Source organism: Aspergillus steynii (assembly GCF_002849105.1).
Source record: "Aspergillus steynii IBT 23096 chromosome Unknown P170scaffold_1, whole genome shotgun sequence".
In the NCBI taxonomy this organism is placed as follows: domain Eukaryota; kingdom Fungi; phylum Ascomycota; class Eurotiomycetes; order Eurotiales; family Aspergillaceae; genus Aspergillus; species Aspergillus steynii.
The window spans coordinates 5,708,243-5,721,522 of record NW_020194398.1 but is presented as its reverse complement, the minus strand read 5'-3'; the positions used below and the strand labels follow the sequence as shown (position 1 = coordinate 5,721,522).

At 53.8% G+C, this 13,280-nt stretch overlaps 4 protein-coding genes across 4 annotated transcripts; 1 reads left to right on the top strand and 3 right to left on the bottom strand.

Moving 5' to 3' along the window:
- Positions 1-85: 85 nt before the first annotated feature.
- On the bottom strand, positions 86-2,021 carry P170DRAFT_45118 (uncharacterized protein). Its single transcript, XM_024851172.1, has 6 exons — positions 1,784-2,021; positions 1,515-1,654; positions 1,060-1,404; positions 810-969; positions 468-744; positions 86-367 (listed from the first exon to the last, which is right to left on the bottom strand). Exons 2-6 carry the CDS (start codon positions 1,548-1,550, stop codon positions 322-324), a joined length of 864 nt encoding a protein of 287 aa, XP_024710884.1. The 5' UTR covers positions 1,551-1,654; positions 1,784-2,021; the 3' UTR covers positions 86-321.
- A 424-nt stretch (positions 2,022-2,445) lies between these two features.
- On the bottom strand, positions 2,446-6,645 carry P170DRAFT_452906 (HECT domain protein). The gene is made up of 2 exons (XM_024851313.1): positions 6,329-6,645; positions 2,446-6,255 (listed from the first exon to the last, which is right to left on the bottom strand). Exons 1-2 carry the CDS (start codon positions 6,529-6,531, stop codon positions 2,499-2,501), a joined length of 3,960 nt encoding a protein of 1,319 aa, XP_024710883.1. The 5' UTR covers positions 6,532-6,645; the 3' UTR covers positions 2,446-2,498.
- An 800-nt stretch (positions 6,646-7,445) lies between these two features.
- P170DRAFT_375396 (putative C2H2 finger domain protein) lies at positions 7,446-9,561 on the top strand. The gene is made up of 3 exons (XM_024845315.1): positions 7,446-7,815; positions 7,883-9,116; positions 9,195-9,561. The coding sequence occupies exons 1-3, from the start codon at positions 7,700-7,702 to the stop codon at positions 9,210-9,212; spliced, it is 1,368 nt and encodes a 455-aa protein (XP_024710882.1). The 5' UTR covers positions 7,446-7,699; the 3' UTR covers positions 9,213-9,561.
- Positions 9,562-9,646: 85 nt separating this feature from the next.
- On the bottom strand, positions 9,647-12,590 carry P170DRAFT_433100 (putative DUF21 and CBS domain protein (Mam3)). The gene is made up of 4 exons (XM_024848405.1): positions 12,017-12,590; positions 11,731-11,944; positions 10,990-11,659; positions 9,647-10,924 (listed from the first exon to the last, which is right to left on the bottom strand). Exons 1-4 carry the CDS (start codon positions 12,269-12,271, stop codon positions 9,889-9,891), a joined length of 2,175 nt encoding a protein of 724 aa, XP_024710881.1. The 5' UTR covers positions 12,272-12,590; the 3' UTR covers positions 9,647-9,888.
- Positions 12,591-13,280: the final 690 nt, after the last annotated feature.

The following is a 13,280-nucleotide window of genomic DNA, read 5'->3' as shown; positions in this document are numbered from 1 at the left end:
CTAAGGAAGCATTAGTTTGTCCTTGAGCACGAAACTCACATGTCTTAGCATCTGCTCAGTGCTGTGGACGCTGCAGAGTGATGAGTGAGGGTAGACTCGAGGTTGTCGCCTACTTATAGATGAAGGAGACAATGCACAAGTCCCTCTTTGTTCTTGTGAGTTACGAGACCGCATCCATTCATGGCACCTTTATCCCTTTGATGCTTGTGTGCGGACAGCAGTACCATTGTGCAGTTCTTTGAGATCACAATGATCAAACCTCAAAGCAATTTATTGTTACATTTTTTCAGCCCTGCGCACCCCGGATCATTCCTTTCAATATTACATGCCTTTCGCCACAGAATGAATGCAATCATCCAATTCTATTCTTCTATCGAAGTATTTTAGCACTATCTACAAAGGAACCAGTCCGGATATTTTCCGTCCGATCCTAGCAATACACCCATCCGGAGGTGAAAGCTTCTCACCGCTGAAAGCCATTCGGATCGATATTCTTGAGAACCTCTCTCTCCGCCGAGCTGAGCTGCAACCCCTGGTCGTCCCAGTCCTGCGTTCCGAGCTTGTACAGCGTGCTCTGTCGCCGCCGCCCAGCCATGGGTCCCTCCTTTCCACGACGCGCGCGCGAATCCACGGTCTCGACCAAGCTGGCGTTGTCGCCCGCCAGCGCCTTGCCGTCGAGATCCTCGGTGTGAAACTCTATGGAGAAAACGTACTCCCGGAACTCGGTGTTCAGCCAACCGGTTCCTACTTCCATTAGCACTGCTCACCCTGATGTCTATTACTCGGACGGTAAAGGAGACCAGACTTACCCTGGTATTGACTGCTATCCTCCCAATCCTCCGTGAAGAAATGCAGAAACCCACCATGAGTGACCAAGACGATATTCTGCTCCGGCCGCTCCTTCAACCACCGTCGAGCATCACGCGCCCGATCCGTAATCGCATCATTCGTCGGCGCATACCGACCGACCTATCACAAACCCATTAACATCAATCATTATCATCTCCCCCAAACCAACCCCCAAAGTCCAAGACAAAAAACCGGAAAGAAAGAAAATACCTTGTCATTCCACCCCTCGACCACATACTGCAAATCCACGGGCAACTCCTTCTCCTCGATCTCGCGCTTCAGCACCTCCGGCTCGCTGCCCGTGTCGCACGGCACGTCACTCGTCTCCTGGGTATCCGGCAGCAGCAGCAACTTCTTGTCCGGGTTCGCCTTGAAGAAGGGCTCGAAGCTCTGCAGCGCCGTGTACATGGTGCGACGTAGCGGGGACGCGACCACGAGATCGATCTTCTCGTGGTAGGGGAATGCGTCGCGCAATTGGCGGCATTGTTCGTTGCCGAGGTCCGTGAGGAGAGGGTCGTGGATGACGTGGTTGGCTGTCGAGAGGTTGTGGACTCCCTTTATGTTTTCGGGTTGCACGTTAATGAGTGGGTTCTAGGTCTCGTCTCTTATCTGATGGATGGATTGGAGTGATGCTGTCGGATGGTAGGTAGGCTGGGTGGACGAACCTGAGCGTGACGAACGCAGTGGATGGTCGGGGACATCTTCTATGGGACGGTTCTTTCGTGCGTCTATCTATACCAGTAGAGCGAGAGAGATGTATATATTTATTCAATATATATATCTAAAGTAAAGATGGTCTATCCGTCTGTTTCCGGAAAAGCGAGCACGGAAATGTCAGTCGGGAGAACACGAGGGGGAGGAAGAACGAGGGCGAGACAAACGTAAAAACGTGGGGTAGATTTTAGTGGCGGGGCAGACTGGAGCAGTGACTCACCTAGAAAGTAGAGGAGAAACTAGAAAGGATGTAGAATCTATCACAAATCCGAAGAAAGATGAAGACGAAAAGAGAAAACAGAAAAGAAAAGAAAAAGAGAAGAATGGTTTGATTCAAGGGGCAAAAGGGGAAAAAAAATCTGAATTTTAATAAATCGCGCGTCAGCAGGGATGCGATGGATAGTAATCAATCACTCGCTGAAAGAAATGCCCATTAATTAATTAAAAAGTGAAAACTGGATAAAAACCCCACCCGTCAGAAGCAGAAAAAAAGAAAAGTAAGACGATGAAAAAAAAAAGCTGAGCTCCGGGAATTTCATGAGCGACAACGCCGCGATAAAGTTTTAACTCTGGCCGTCCATCCATGGATCCGGCGATGGCGAAGAGGAAGAGGCAAACGGGGATTTCTAGGCAGAATGTCCCTGGAAAACTACGGAGGAAAGTGTTCCGAGCCATCCGTCGGGCAGCGTGAGTCCATGTGCATGTACGCAATGATATTATACGAGCTAGCGAGCCAGGTATGCCGACTCTAGCAGTGGATGGTATATCATGACCCCCCAACTCCAGTCGCAATCAGGCTCTCATGCAACGCCAAATCCTCGAGCGTTTTCCAATGCTTTGCTGAGCTTTTCCTCCAGGACGCTTTTGGATGAATATTCCGGTAAAAGAAGCCGGCCGAAACAGGTCAAACTGGTTGGAAGACGCTGGAGAAGGAGTTAGTTCTTGAAGGTCGACAATGCGATCGGGCTACTTACAGCATCTCCCACGCCGTTTTTCTGGATCACAAACATGATGCTAGGAATCCCGTTGACCGGCACTCGGTCACTCGCCGTCACAAATTCCAAAAGCTGGGCCTTCTGCGCCGCCGAGTATCCTCGTACAACGCTCCAGAAATCCCGGATCATCCGGTGATGCGGCCCAAACCCTCCTTCGTAGCGCGCATGTTCTTCGAGCTCGCTGACGTCAATTTCCTGGTACCCTTCCACCACCGTTTTCAGGGCCTCGGGGGTGAAGATGGAGAGGGAGGCTCGGTCGAGACAGGTGTAGAACCCCTGGGCAAAGGCCTCGTATTGCGGTCGAATCGACTTGTCCGTCAGCCAGAAGATGTAGTCCTTGACGAACTGCGCTCGGTTCGCGTTGGTGACCAGTGGCGCCTCTTCGGCCGGGGGCGTTGGCGACTGAACCGGCACCGAGCCGTCCACCGACTTCGCGAGATCCGCATGCGAGTCGGTGGCCTCGGCAGCCATCGACGAGGGAGGACTCAGATTCATGTGGTCGGTGAAACGTCGAACGTCTGACCATGGAGGTGGAAAGGAACGATTGGTTCCGCTTCCGGCCCGGAGCAATGCTGATGGCAGAGGCCAAGGTGCGTCCTTGCCCACTTTCTGCATGTCAACGGACTCAATGCTTCCGAAGGCCTCGAAGCTGAACTCGTAGGTGCGCATGAAGATATCTCCCACGTCGCCGTCGTTCCAGTCCAGAAGGCCTTCGAGGCCCTTGGTGAGCTCGGGCCAGCCGTCCTGGATATGCTCGAGGTGCTTCACCTTGAGTCCCAATAGCTTGCGGTAAAACGCGGTCGGGAAATTCACGGGCAAAGTGAGGCCGTTGTATACCGCGATCGACACCAACAATCCGAGCAACTCAAATTTGTAGAGGGGTTCCAATGAGCAGGGCTGGAACCAGGAGACCCGAGTCCGACCGTCTGTGGTGAACATGCCGTAGCAGGGGTCCATCACCTCGGCCATCACCAACCGGAAAAATTCCTGCTGTACGCCTCCATGGTCCAGTCCCTCTTCGCCCTCTTCCAGTCCGATCTGCACTTTCAGCGGACGCATCAGCTCTCGCCGTTCTCGCCGCCAAAGCTGATTGAGAGCATCGGTCAGAAGGCTGTCACGTCGGACCACCATAACGAGATACGTGGTCATAGACGTCTTCAGGCGAGAGAGCAGGGGCACGTCTTCTTGGATCTGGATAGCACCAAACGCTGTCTGCGTTACGTGTCTGGTGATGGTTGTCGCGGCTTCATAGTGTTTCGACATGGCGGCATAGTTCAAGGCGCGGAAGTATATAACAAGGGCCGAGGGAGGGAAGAGAAAAGGATAGGAAAGAAGATGCATCGTCTTGTTGTTGGGTACCCGCCCCATCCATTCGACGGGCAGTTCCAAGGGTTCCAACCTCTCCGAGAGAAAGGGAGTGTGAAAGTCTTCCGGAACAAGTCCCAGACGAGCCCGCTCTTTGTACATCATGGAAAGAATCTGTATAGTGCCGCCCACGGTACTGCTCTTGGGCATCTCGGGATTTCCATCCCATTCTTTCAGCAAAAGCGTGCGGAGCCACTCGGCAATAACGGCGGGAGGGTTAGGGGCTTGTGGTTGATCGGAGTCGTTGAGATTGGCGGTGACAAGTTCGTGGTTTTCGCTGAGATTATTGATGAGGTGGTCCAAGACGCTGCTCTTGTGCTGTTTCGGGGAATCGTGGGTGTACAGCTGGCGGGCCTTTGATATTTCGTGAAATGCCAGCCGTGCCGTGAGAGCGCGCACCAGGCGGTCCAGGAGCCGAAGTGCCAGCTCGTGCTCGAGAACATCGGTGACACCTATGATCAATCGCGTATTGTGCAAAGGGAGCTTCTGCATGTCGGAACTGGAAGCTACGGCGCCAGTTGCACGCATCTGAAGCAGGCCGCGCCATGTCGGCGCATCCACTTCGGGGAGGGAACTAGCCAAAGCAAACAGGGCGACGGTAGCGATGTCTGCGGCATTAGAATCGCTAATGGGCTCGCTCCGCAGTGAATCGGAAGTCTGTCGGGAGATTATCGGTGCAGAAAAAGGTGCTCCCGATGTGGAATTGTATGACGACCGTCGCGATGGCTTGCTGGGGGTTGATAGTTCCCTCGGTGGAATGAACAGGGTTTCGAGGCCGGCCCAAAGACTATGGAAGATAAGGTCTTTTGGGCAGATCGAAAATAGCTTGCGCAGCGACGGCTGAAGCTGTTGCATGTTAATTCTGGGGTGCACGGTGTCCTGCTCCGCCACCTCTGTCGGACCAGCCGCAGGTTGGCGAAATGATTGCAGGATGGGTTTGGTGCTACCCAGAGCATAAAAGATGCTTTGAGCGACAAATGCAAACACTTGACGCTGGCGAGGCGTTGCAAAGCGCCATTCAGAATCTTCCAAGGTACCAGTAGACTCTATGTAGGCTAATTGGTCTTTCCATCTCTCAGCATCGTCCTCAGAGAGCACCATCAATTGCCTCAGTCCGTCGATAATCTCGCTTGTGAGATGCGTGACCGATTGAATCGTTGAGAACTCTCGTCTTGAATGAACCCCTTTGCGCCGTGGTTTGTGCTCACTCGGAGACTGGGCCTCTTCCAACACATGCTGTTGCTGCGTTGTAGCTGCAGCAGGTTTCTGCGCGTCGTAAATTTGGACGTCGTTCAATAGTTTCGCACCGTCCCAAGAGACCCGTCTTTCCTTTTTCCGCTGTTCCAGCAAAGAGCCGCCAGGCGTGTCTCCAGTACGACCTCGATGTTTTTGTGGGCGATGTTTCAGCGCTGGCGGGGAGGGAATGTTGACGGACTCTTCAGTAGATGGATGCGTGTTAAATGAGAGCTTGCGAGCCGGTTTGAGTTCAGTATGAGTCTTATCCTCTAGGCTCGATCGCGGGCTTTGGCGCCACTGGTCCATCTCGGTTAGCGAACGCCGCTTAAACTGTTGGTTTGCCATTCTCACTTCCACCGCAGTTGTTTGATTTCCCGTAGCCCGAGACGAAGGGGTGTGAGGATTCCCTCCGGTAGATGCGTGATAGTGGGCCAGACGATCTCGGCCTTTGGGTTGCTTCTCGTCCGATTGAATCTGGGCGCGGCGGCTTTCCAGTTTGGGCGATCGCGAAGCAGTCCGCGCGCCTGTCTGTTCTTGTTCGGGACAAATACTGCTCGGGGAGCGTCGCAGAGGCAGCCACTCGATCATCCTCAATGACAACGTGTCGAAAAGGTTTTGCGTGAAGGATTTCGGGTCCTTCATCTGGTGGATCGTCCCGTTTTCATCAAGTGGCAGGTATCCGTTATGTTTCTGTGGCACAACCCAGAAAGAAGTTCGCGAAGTACTATCCTTCGCGCCCGGCGAATCCGAATGCCGAACTGATGGCGTTTGTGATGAACCCCCATTCAGTATATTGTGATCCGCTGCTGATGACCCGCTACGGTCTCGGTTCGTATCGTTCGTAGGAAGCGCGCGAGTACGACGTTTCGATCGGCGTTGGGAATCCTGCGATGAGAGTTCCGATGGGACCCGAGGGTTATTGCGACAGAGACCGCTCTCTGCGTTATCCAAACTCGCCAGATAGCAGGCGAGCGTGCGAGCACTCAGTTCGGTGTAACGACGGAACGGTCCTTCTGTCGCCCGCCTGCGATAGCTCGCGCAGGTCGCAGTCTGACACCCAGGATCCTGACACCCGTAAAGGAGCTGGTTCTTGTACCTTTGCAGAAAGAACTCAGCCGTCGGCTCGCCTTAAGACGGCACTCATAAAGGCAAAGAGATATAATACTAACCTGCGAACCAAGAGATTAAAATGGCGTCGTCGCTCATCCTTGTACCAGAGAAGAACCTGCGCAGGATCCGAGACATCCACTGTATTCTGGGCGATGATATCCGGGGCATTCGGGGGCAATTTAGAGCGATGTAATTGAGGCCTGTCGCTGCCCCCACGGGAGGTTTCATACGAGCTCACGGAAGCTCCGCGGAGCCTGGTCATTTTCGCGGACTGGGGAGCATTCCTTGCCCCCAGCCAGGATGAATGATCTGGGAGATTTATGCCCTGACCAGATTCTCGAACTGAAGAATGAAACAGAAGTGAAGTGGTGTGTGGTTTGTACTTTCCGGGGCTAAGCTGATATCATGCGGAAGACCGCCAGAAGTGGCCTCAGGCGCCAAGACCCTGACTAAGAGAGGTCGCGGAATAATGATTGTTCCTGTGGATACGCTACACCCGATGCAGCTAGTGCATTCCTAAAGAGACTCGAGTGGATCAGCGGCCAGAACATCTTCAGCCCTCCTAGGCTCCTACAAACTTACATGTATGCCCTTAAAACTGTCCTACGTAGATCTCTTTCAATCCTAGAAGCATCTTATGTTACCAGTCATTTGTGATGTATGGAGCATTGCTGCCTTACATGAGCAGACAGCAGGTATCATGTCAACACACTTAAAGCAGAGAGTATTGCATACTATAGAATGAAATCTTGTTTGAATGCCGATGAAGAAGAAATTTTTTCAATCCTTTAACAGATATAGTGACCAGTCAAACAGCATTCTTTATTATTAGTACGAGGCAATCATCCACGGTTTGTCCAGGCACCCTGCTGGAAGTATATTTTGGGTCAACGGCCCGATACCATATTCCGAAGAGCATGCCAGGAAAATGGGATTTTTTTTCTTTTATTCGAAATAGAATATAATCTTAGTTATAACCGATATACATAGAAAAACAGAATCTCAGGAAAATCATACCTTCAACACTCCATGGGCCATCCAGTCGACCTGTAGAAGACGCACGCATCCGGTTAGAGCGGGGCACGTGAAAAACGTCATAACCAGGCTAAAAGCGGCAAGAATCTGCTTAGTGATCCGCTGACTCATTCGTTCGAGTCTTCTCATCGAGGGGCAGTGATGATTTTATGACCATATTAGCAATCAGCATTCCTTTCACTGCTGTTCTCTCGCATTCCACCTTATCACTGACTGTGACTGCTTAAATCTCCATCCCGGTATCTCAGGATTTGAAAGACTGAACACACGCCCGCCCCGCTTGGTACTTATCGCACACAACCGAGCGCCGCTTTTTGGCGATTTTTGATTTGATCCGTGATACCCTCAATATTCCCGAATTCCAGCATCACATCTGCTGCGAAAACCCATTCAATATGGCTTCCCTCGACCCTAACGCCCCGGTCACCTCCCTTCCCTACACCTGCAACACCTGTCTCGTTGCTTTCCGCGGCAGCGATGCCCAGCGGGACCATATGCGCAGAGACTGGCAGTAAGTCGCTTATCTCTGAATTCCGTTAGACAGCGACAAATGACTGACATATCCATCTGCCAACCAGTCTGTATAACATGAAACGTCGGATCGCCTCTCTGCCCCCCGTATCGCAGGAAACGTTCAACGAGAAAGTGCTCGCCGCCAAAGCCACCTCAACGGCCGCCGCCGCCAAGGCCTCGTTCGAAAAGACCTGCGCCGCCTGCCAGAAGACCTTCTACAGCGAGAACTCGTACCAGAACCACGTCAAGAGCTCGAAGCACCGGGCGCGCGAGGCGCGATTCAACCGCGACCACGCCGACGATGCCTCGTCCGTCATGAGCTCGACGTTCTCGCTCGGCGAGCCGATCAACAAGCCGCGCGAACAGACCGAGGTGTCGAAGATCACGCAGGGCATGAACGCCGCCACGATCAAGGAAGACGAGAACGAGGACGCCATGGACGAGTCGGCCGATGACGGCGAATTCAACCCCGCACGCTGCCTCTTCTGCCCCGTCAAGTCGGCCGACGTCCAGGAGAACGCGGACCACATGCTCAAGACCCACGGCATGTTCATCCCCGAGAAGGACTTCCTCGTCAACATGGACGGTCTCCTCCACTACCTGCACCGCAAGATCAACGAGAACAGCGAGTGTCTCTACTGCCATGCGATTAAGAACAGCCCCGCCGGCATCCGCACCCACATGCGCGACAAGGGCCACTGCATGATCGCCTTCGAGACGGAGGACGAGCAGATCGAGATCGGCCAGTTCTACGACTTCCGCAGCACCTACTCCGACGACGACGAGTGGGAGGACGAGGAGGACGAGGACGAAGACGAGGAGATGGTCGAGGAGGGCTCGGGCGGCGTCAAGGTCGTCGGCGAGGAAGACGGCTGGGAGACCGAGGACTCGGCCTCGTCCGTGGACGGCGACGAGGTGCTGCCCAAGAACGCGCCGGTCGTCTACAAGACCGACTACGAGATGCACCTGCCGTCCGGCCGCAGCGTCGGCCACCGCTCGCTCGCCCGCTACTACCGCCAGAACCTGCACAACTACCCGTCCGCGTCGGAGCGCGCCGAGCGCCAGCTGGCCATCGAGAACGGCGAGATCGAGGAGGAGCCGGCCAAGCCGCGAGGCCGCAACCTCAACCGGGCGGTCATCACGCGTGCCAACGGCGGCACGGGAATGGTCGGCGCCACGGACAGCCAGAAGCACGTGGCGGCGGCGTCGGAGAAAAAGGAACGAACCCGCGCCATTCGGCAGGAACAGAGATATACCGCTCGGGTGCAACGCGCCGCCAACCACCAAAAGCACTACCGGGTATGTTCCATCCTTTCCTTTATCACTTCCACACTCTCCTTCTGCATCTATCCGAATAATCAACTAACATGAATATAGGATCCCCTCCTGCAATGATCTCGCGTCGATTTGCATCTTCTAAGACGATTGATATCCTGTTTTCTGTCCGGCATAGACGTACACGTACACATACAGATCCATATCCCCAATGCATGTTTCTGTTCCCCCTCTATGTCTTTCTTTCTAATGTTTTGACGCCTTGTTGTGTTGCTTCTTCGCGGAGTTAATGAATGGTCCAACGACACGTAGATATTGACGGCATGATACATACCTTTACCTACATAAAAAGTTTGAATGAATTGAAAGAATCTGTTGATTTGATTGGATGAGTTTTTTACGATCTGCGGGTTTATTGCAGGGTGAAAGCTTAGCGTTATAGAGAAGGTATGGTTTGACTGAAACTGGGGAGATATATTATTAGAACTTTTTCTTCAAAGGTCACTGGGTGCCAGTAGATCCAGGTTGGACATTTTAGAATTTAAACAGACACATACAACCAGACTGATTTTAGAATACTGAACATCGAAGTACTTAAATCGCAGAACAAGAATGATCACTGATGCATTATACAGGCTATGCTAGGTGGAAGGTATGTCTCCACAAAAAGAAAGGAAGAACGGGCACGTCCAAACGTCTCCACTACACAAATCATACAATCTGAGACGCTCCCGTGTATAGAACTGAAGTGTGCCCTGTCTGACCTGCAGAGGAGCATTGAAGCTCAGGCCAAAGGTCATTGCGGTAGGAGAAGTGCCGATTCCTCTTGATCATCCGGCGCTCCCTTCGAGCCCTTGCCCCGCTTGTGTTTTCGACGACGTTTCTTCGATCCGTTGGTTTTCGTCATCTCGGTATCGTTAAGGTCAGGGATGGATCCATCCGGGCGCAATTGGTATTTAGCCCCATATTCCTCATCCGAGGAACTTGTACTCGTGGTGTGCAGAACCACTTTACGGATTCCATTGACATCGACCACTTGCTCGGTGATGCTACCACTCCGGGCGGGCCCTTGATGCTGGTAATTGGATGGCTTGAGGCGGTCGTGGGACCGTGAGTCGGACGACCAGATACTAATAGCTGCACTTGACCCGGCGGAGCGTCCATATTCATCCTGCTCTTCGCGAACAGGTTCCGGGATGGATATGCCGGACCCGTCTTTCGTCTGCGTTCCCGTGTCCGCGGCCGGGGTATGCGACATGGTGTCGTACCCGAGGCGTAGCGCATGCGCGCCATCTCGGGCGTCCAAGCCACCCGATTGTAGTAGTCCGGCACCAATGCCACCAGGTAGGCCGAGCGAAGAGGCACGACGGTGTCCAGAGGAAGTGCTGAGGGCGGACTCGCCATCCGTCTGTCCCGAACGAGTCGGCGAGCCACCAGCCCGCTTGATCTTCACGCTCTGATACCGGGTGTGGCGGGGTCGACTTGCCAAGTTGGAGGGTCCGAGATGCTTCAAATGTTCGCGGATCTCATCCGTGGTGCCTCTTTGAGTAACCCAACCATCGGGCGATTCCGAGCTTTTGTCCTGGTGTTGCCTGCGAAGCTGGAACCGCGGCAGCGGAGCTTCCACCGAGCTTCGCCGTCCCTCCGATTGTCCGCGTGGCCGACCTCCAGCACCGACGTCGACCAAAGTGCCTTGAGCAAGCTGGCCTCCCGATAGCATGGGCGGTTCTTCCACAATTTTGCCCTTGGGCACGCGAGATTTCGGGGCAGGTGTCATACGTCTGATGGCTTTGTGAACGTCAATGAAAACATCGGATTCGTCGATAATTTCCCTATTGGTTAAAAGTGTTAGCCCCACGATCCACTCAACCTGCAGAGTACTTTGCATGATACTTACTCGCCGATCAGTTCCTCAATCACATCTTCCAATGTGACCACGCCCAAGGCGCCCCGATCCTCACCGGGGTATTCAGAGGCCAGTACCATGTGGGACTTGCCCTCCTGGAAGAAGTTGACGATGTCCAAGCAGCTGGTTTCGGGCCGAGTTTCGGGAAGCGTGGCTAGGGCAAAGTCGCGAACCCGTTTGCAATCCTCGGGATCGTAAGTGATCAACATCTTGACCAAGAGCATGCCGACAAAGTCCAGAGGGTTGTCGGGAGCGTGGATCGGGATGCGGGAGTATCCCTGGGAGAGAATCAAGTCCATCGTCTCCTCGTCAAGGACGGTGTCGGCAGACATGGTGAAAACATCCTCCATCGGAGTCATGATGGCACCGACAGCTTTGTCCTTCAGATCCAAGACAGCACTGATGATGGTAACCTCATCGGAGTTGAGCTGCTCGCCCGCTTCTCCAAGAGTTTTGTGGAGTGTTACCAAGGTCTTTAGACCCGCTTTTTTGTAGATGGTGCCGTGATCCTCACCCAACAGTCGGTCGAGCAATTTGGCCACGGGCCATGCCACCGGGGACATAAGGTACATCAAAGCCAAGACACAGGGGGCCATCCAAGCACCGATGGGAAGGCCATATCGAACGCAGATGGACTGGGGGACAACCTCGCCGAAAATCACTGGACGCCGACCGACAAATCAGCAAGGAGTCGCTCACCATGGGAAGGAGAGAGGGAAACTGCGTTGTTACCGATCAGGACTGTACTGCCGAGAACCGCAGGCCATCCCCCGCCAAGCGAGCGGTCCAGGACAATGGGCAGGGTCTCGTTCGTGATGACGTTACTGAGCAGCAGCGTCACCAGAACCCAGTGTTTCCCTCGTTTTAGCAATTTCAGCACGCTGGCTGCGTTTTTTCGCTCGGAACCTTCACCGGACGTCTGAATGACCTGTAGATAGACCTCATCCTGTAGGCGGAGCGCGACGAGTGGTTAGCCAAGAATTACCAAGGTCTGCCTGGTCTCCGGTGGCGAACATACCTGGCCCATCAAGGCGATGGTCAAACCAGCAAATGCGCCGCCGCTCAAGACGAGCGCGGCGGCCACACCGAGATACAGCCATAGACTGGGATCACTGGGGGATAAAGCATGAATTTCTTCGGAGCGTTTGAGATAAGGAACGGTCGGGGCGCCGGCAATGAGAGGCAGCTGAGCGAGAGTGAAGAGAAATAATTTTCCTAAACCGTGGACAACCGGCCGGAGGGCCAGAATACGGACGGCCGAAGTTGTAGCCATCAGCGGTGGGCGGGGCGAGGGAAAAGAGAAAACGAGAGAGAGGCAGCGGGTTAGATGGGGGACATATTTATTTGTCCCTCCCTAGTCGGACTGGCAATGGCCAAATTGCGGGTAAGACTGGGCTGAACAAGTGCAGGGTAAAGGGGTGCCGCGCCCAGTCGCGATCGGAAGGCTAAGCAGACACTAGGGAGTGGGGCGGACGGCGAGGCAGGTAAGCAGATAGATTCAGATTAATTGCCTATTGAAATTGATGATGATGGAGGCAGATGCAGACGGCGGGAAAAATAGCGGGAAAAACAAAGGACGCCAGATGGGAGCGTGGATGGGGAATAATGCCAATAGAGTCGAAGGACCGAGCAAGGATGAAGTAATGGAGGCGGCGATGACGGCTGGCGGTTTGTCGCGTTTGTCTGCGATCAGAAGCCGGATTGCCCGCTTTGGTAGGTCCCTGCCCCCAAAAGGGAAGGCGCCCCCAGAGCCCGTCCCGCCCAATCAGCGCCCGCCCTGCAGGGCTGGTTGACACCTGAAATTAAAGGTTGGACAGGGATGGCCTGAGATTCTTGGCACTCTATAATTATTCTCCCCTGCCAGTCTTTCTCTCTCTCTCTCTCTCTCGACCTTATCCTTCCGAGCGCACAATGCACATCGGACGACGGCTATTCCAATGCCAACCCACCCATCTCGCAGCGACGACAATTCGGTCCAGAGAGAATCTGACATGGCGGCAGATCATCCACGGCCAACGTTGCAACCAGGCCGACAGCCCCTTTTACTCCGTAATTGACAATCCGATTGTTTCATCGACCACCTAGGAAATTCCAACGAGGATCACGGATCTCCCCCATCATCCCGACTCCACGATGGCTTCTCCTGTTCTTCTTTTCTCGAACAATTGACTCATCCCCACAGAGTACGGAGTAGACAACTCGCACTGAGAGTCCGTGGAAGAGTACTCCCTACTCCGTACTCCGTGTGCAATTTGTCGTCGTACTCGTAACCCGTTTTTAGG

Coding starts and splice junctions, on each gene's coding strand:
- P170DRAFT_45118 (XM_024851172.1), bottom strand. CDS start 1,550: ATGTCCCCGACCATCCACTGCGTTCGTCACGCTCAG. Junction 1,405..1,514: donor ACTGCGTTCGTCACGCTCAG/GTTCGTCCACCC, acceptor GAAAACATAAAG/GGAGTCCACAACCTCTCGAC. Junction 368..467: donor GATCCGAATGGCTTTCAGCG/GTGAGAAGCTTT, acceptor CTTCGATAGAAG/AATAGAATTGGATGATTGCA.
- P170DRAFT_452906 (XM_024851313.1), bottom strand. CDS start 6,531: ATGACCAGGCTCCGCGGAGCTTCCGTGAGCTCGTATGAAACCTCCCGT. Junction 6,256..6,328: donor TTTAATCTCTTGGTTCGCAG/GTTAGTATTATA, acceptor CTTTCTGCAAAG/GTACAAGAACCAGCTCCTTT.
- P170DRAFT_375396 (XM_024845315.1), top strand. CDS start 7,700: ATGGCTTCCCTCGACCCTAACGCCCCGGTCACCTCCCTTCCCTACACC. Junction 7,816..7,882: donor CATATGCGCAGAGACTGGCA/GTAAGTCGCTTA, acceptor TCTGCCAACCAG/TCTGTATAACATGAAACGTC.
- P170DRAFT_433100 (XM_024848405.1), bottom strand. CDS start 12,271: ATGGCTACAACTTCGGCCGTCCGTATTCTGGCCCTCCGGCCGGTTGTC. Junction 11,945..12,016: donor CCATCGCCTTGATGGGCCAG/GTATGTTCGCCA, acceptor CTCCGCCTACAG/GATGAGGTCTATCTACAGGT. Junction 10,925..10,989: donor ATTGAGGAACTGATCGGCGA/GTAAGTATCATG, acceptor TTTAACCAATAG/GGAAATTATCGACGAATCCG.